At 38.7% G+C, this 5,072-nt stretch overlaps 1 protein-coding gene across 2 annotated transcripts; it reads left to right on the top strand.

Annotated features, from left to right (window-relative positions):
* The first annotated feature begins 312 nt into the window (after positions 1-312).
* Positions 313-5,072, top strand: LOC149098504 (uncharacterized). Of its 2 annotated transcripts, XM_089278411.1 has the most exons (3): positions 313-1,496; positions 2,269-2,972; positions 3,230-5,072. In XM_089278411.1, the coding sequence occupies exons 2-3, from the start codon at positions 2,278-2,280 to the stop codon at positions 3,681-3,683; spliced, it is 1,149 nt and encodes a 382-aa protein (XP_089134537.1). In that variant the 5' UTR covers positions 313-1,496; positions 2,269-2,277; the 3' UTR covers positions 3,684-5,072. The 2 variants fall into 2 exon arrangements, with proteins under 2 accessions (XP_089134537.1, XP_089134538.1); XM_089278412.1 differs by lacking the exon at positions 313-1,496 and having other exon boundaries at positions 1,649-2,972.

Below are 5,072 nucleotides of genomic sequence, written 5' to 3'. Positions count from 1 at the left end.
ATCACCTTTATTTCACCTCGGATTTACAAGAGTAACTGTATAGCCAATTTCTCCGAGACAATAATAAATAAAGGAATAAATAAATAATCTTTGTTTCCTGCTTTAAAGTTTGCCGGGTTTCAAAACCTTCCCCTCTATTAACTAGAAATTAGAAATACTCAGTACTGGTGTGCTAATTGTAAACACTAGAAATAAACAAACCAATGAGGTAACACCCGACTCGTCCACAACAGGCGATGAACAAACGCTCATAAATTGCAAAGGAATAATAATACCCTCTATTCTAATTGCTTCTATGGCAGCTCAATCGCCTCCCTTGATTTTTACCTACTTTTAAAACAATGTTAAAAAGAAATATTTGAATGTGTGCTTAGTCATCAAAGTCAAGGCAAAATTAGTGTGCGGTAATTACAAAGAGACGATCTATATGGCAGTGAATAATGGACGAACCTGGGGTAAATTGCACATGAGTTATTTTACAATCATCTTTGCAGTACAAATCAAGCATAATCTTTAATTGCTTAACATTACCCAATACAGGAAGTCATACTCAGTCCGCGAGAAGACCAACCAGTAATACGGGAAGCTCAAAATATGGTAATATGTGTGTGTACATGACAGGGGAAGCCTGCAATATGGTAATGTGATACACGCACATAACGCAAGTTCTTGTAGCGGAAGTCAAAACAAAAAAAATCAAGACGGTAGGAGAAAATTACATCTTTCGTTTTTGTGAGATTTTCTGTATCGTGCCATATGGTTCGTTTTTAGTTACAATCAAATCTGTTGGTCAACATGGCTTAGTTTGGACTTTATCCTTGGCTCCCTCCTCCTCTTGTTTACGCGGGGTCGTTTGAATGACGTCAGCTGGTTTACGAGATGGGAACTTGAATACTCCGGCCGGATGTGATTGCTATCACAGTTTATGGCAAACGTTCCGTACAGATTTTGTTTGTTAAAGGAGAACCTCACTCCAAAAAGGTTGCTTTTTTGTCGTCACCTACTGCAAGTAAACATTCGGCTTTTCCACTCACCGAAGTTTCAGCCTCTAAAGTGCCTGCCATGCTGAAGAAATTCGTCTCGTAAGAAGCCGAAAATTCGACTTAGGCTAAACTTAGTGCGAGGTTTTTATTAGCGTTGACAAGAAATATACGTTTTTTGGATGACCTCCTACTTTCATTGAAATACATTTATACGCTAGTCTGTGTAAAGACACCTGCCATGTTTGCGTCAAATGAGTCCACCGTATGAATGAAGTTACGATGTTTTCACAATGCGTAAGAGCAGCCCACGAAAAATAATTATAACGTTGACGCTGACATCCCCCGGAAGAGCAAATGGCGTCTAGTAGCAGGAAGAACTGCCTCCGGGAGCGCATATAAGGAGGATGTCCAGAACAAAGCATACATAGAGTTCATTTGCTCAAGCCATTAGGAGAGCGCAAGAATTGCTGTTGCTGTCTCGCCCTAATATCGTTGAAAGATCCAGCCACAAGGGTAAGAGTCAACGTTGTATTTCTCATTAACATTTAACTACGAGGTACTATCTAAAGTAGCTAATAGAGTACCAATAATCACGAGCACTAATCCTGGTGAAAAGAGCTTATATTTTACCGAGTTGTCGAAAGGCCCGCGTCACGCTATAACGCGCGGGTACCGCTCTGATGTTCACTGGAAAGTCCACTGGAAAGTCCACTGGAAGCTTTTACACCAATACAAATCATACGTTGTACAGTTTATTGTCGAGCCTTTAAGCCTTTGTAGGGAACGAGCCGTTTCATGTACCTTCCCTGGAGCATTTCAAATTAATTTCTCTATCATACGAACGTCACACAAAACTGCAGAATGTGCTGTGAAATCCTCCAAAATTTGGAAATAATTTTCTTGAAAACTCTTGCAATTAACAGCTGGAAAATTCAATAAGCATTTTAATTTTCATCTGCCTCTGCGCTTCCAATTCATGAAAGAATTATACTTGAAAATTGCATCCCGAAACATAATATGTTAATTTGAATGTTTTTGTTCCTAACGAATACGCTAATAGAATGAAAAGAATTACAAGGCATTGTTTGGGGGCGGTTAGCGTTAGCCACGAAATTAATTAGAATAAGAAAATAACACCTTTATATCCCAGGAATTTCCATCGCAACGTTTTTTTTCTTTTTTTTCCGTAAGCGACAAGCTGTAGATACCACCAAATATGTGAATCCCAGCATGAATTGTCACTCAAATTCAACGTTGGTTACATTGAATTAATTTTTTTTACCAGTTACGAAACATGAAGCCGGTGACCTGCGTCGGATCAGCTGAAAAAGTTGAACTCAATATGTGCACGCCTGTGGAAGACGCCAAGCCCATGACTGGAGAGGACTGTGTTGATTTTTGTTCATTCGAACACAAATTCATTGGAGAAAAAATCGAGTTGAGACAAGCCGAGCTAAGACATATCGAGCTTTCAAATGGTGTGGAGATGTCATTCGGGCAAATCATAGCACTTGCAGGCGATTTTTATGGTATACCAGAGCATCCAATTATCGATCCTTCTAAAGGAATAAAACAAGCTGATTCTGATCGTCAGCAGCGCTTCCTTGCTGCATACAACTCTCTGGCTCGTGCACCGAAGGACAAATTACAGAAAGAGTTGCACAAGCTGATCACGGCATTAGACAAAGAAAGCCAAACAGGTGCAAGCATCGGCAACAAAGAATGGGACCAAATCACCGGTGGGATGTGGCTAGGTGGCCTGCCGATTAAACATGGACGGATGTTAGAATTAGCTCAGAATAATTACGACCATTTCCTTCCTCACGCTAAAGACGCATATCTTGCGGGTCATCTGTTAGCTCTGAACAAAGCGAGAGAAGCGAGTGAATATGCAGGAGATGAGAGTAAGAGTTTCCTTCATGAAGCATTATCGTTGGACGGGTTTGCTTGTCATTTTCTTACTGACAGCTTCTCTAGTGGACACATCAGGTAAATGATATGTTACATATTTTCTTATACTTCTAAGTGTAATTAAGATATCTGTTGATTTAGAAATTTGTCGAATAGAAAATAATTAATTCATACATCGGCGTCCACTTATTCTTAATATCAAAACACAAACATTCCTCCAATTATCATTTCCTCTGTATTTCCCGTATTAAACCTTTTTTCTACAACAACATTTTTCCACGAATATATGGACTCTACATTTAGTAACAAAGCTCCTTCATGTCTTGTTATTACAGGACGCCAAGAGTTCAGTTGAGAAAGGAAACCACTCCAGCCAGTGTTGGCCACTTACTTAGTAAGTGCATGCACGATGAAGATGGGGAATTTGGCCTGCGCGTAACAAACGTAAGAGCAGATAAGTGGACATCATATGGAGATGGAATGCTTCTACATGAAAAGAGCAAGGACAATTTAAAGCTTGTAACCGAGGCTGTGCGGCTATCAGTTGATCAGGTGTACGAAGCTTACAGGAACCCCACAAAAACTCTTGAAACAACTGTGGTGACCGATCTGATTCCATTTGTTGACCAGGAAGAGAAAAACACACATCCATTGTTCCAAGTCAAAGACGATAAACTCTGTAGAAGGTCAAAAGTCAATGATCTACACGACCATAGAACAGTGACTAGTTGGTGGGGAACGAAGACCCTTTTTCAAACAGTACTTGTTCATCGCAAAAGTAGTTTATAATAACACGTACAGTACTTTATAATAACAAAGTGCTGATATTATCAAGTAGAATGACTGGAGCATGCACGGTATTTACTGGAGTTAACAATATATTTAGTTTTTTTAGTTTTATAAATGGTTCTGCTGTATTTATTCATTGAACTTTTCCTCCGCTGTTCTATTTATTTCCGATCAAATCCAAGTAAACCGATTGACCGTAACAACATTTTAGAAATGAAAATTTACTAAGATGGTAACGATTTGCAGAGAACCTTTAGTTGAAGCCTTCTAAATAATAAAGGGATTTTAGTGTACATTTCGGGTTTGATCTGTGTTTACTTTTCTGTAAATTAAGGCTGTAATATTGTTGTCTATTTCTACTTATGCAATCCCTAGATACATTTCACATATTGCCAACTCGATATTTGTATTCCACACCAGCATGCATCAGTAGAAACAGCTTCCTACACGCGATTGATCGTCTGGATCGTTGCGTCATGTTTTATATTGCCATTGTTATGTTGTCATTGTTTTACCGTTATATTGTTATATTGTCAGGACCGTAGCAGTTTGAGGCAAACCGAGGCACTTAGCCCACTTTTTTTTGGTTGTTGTTGTTGTTGTTATTTGGAAGGGGGAAAGTAAAACACTACTGGCAAATAAATAATCACCCTAAATACCTAGGAAGTGAATTGAACCATAGACCTTGCCTCAGTCAGAATTTTGTTTTATGACTGAGGCTGTATGGGCTGTTTGGGCGTCTTTCATGTTGATGTGAATTACTTTCCCTTCGCAATTTTAAGCTCTTTTAGCTCTACATCCATTAAGGCGATAAACTTCAAATTTGGTGACTTTTGGTAAAGTCTACCTGGGAACAATTTCGATGACATGTTAACAGTTAACAAGCTTGACATTTCTTTGGTACCCGAATTTGACTGGTATGTCTTTGTAATTTTGAATTTCCTTAGAAAAAAAAATTGTCATCTTTCTTGAAGTCACTTTTACTTTTAAGGTATTTTTAGCTTTCTTGATCCGTTTTGATTATTTCAGAGTCAGTGTTGGGGTTTTCTATAGCTGCGTAGAAAACTGGTTTTCACTTTATAGCTTTTAAACATCATAAATCTGGCCAAGCTGACAGCTGTTTGTAAATAATGGCGTGAGTTCAACGACATGTGACGTTATAGTGCCTTGTTAGAGACCTCAAAGGCAATATTTTTGGACACGCTCCATGTATATGAGGAATACAATGGATGCAGTTGAAGGAGTCTGTTCTGAACAAATAATAAAACAAAATTAAATTACTTCGCCGTCGGTTGATCAAGTGGCCGATAACGTTAGGAACGGACCATTAGAAAAGTGATGGGGGATGGGAAAAATATTCATGCAAGGGAGGGCGACTGAAAAAGAAAA

Source organism: Orbicella faveolata, unplaced genomic scaffold (genome assembly GCF_042242905.1).
Source record: "Orbicella faveolata isolate gen_17 unplaced genomic scaffold, um_ofav_v1 contig_46, whole genome shotgun sequence".
Lineage (NCBI taxonomy): Eukaryota > Metazoa > Cnidaria > Anthozoa > Scleractinia > Merulinidae > Orbicella > Orbicella faveolata.
This window is presented reverse-complemented; position numbering and strand designations above follow the sequence as displayed.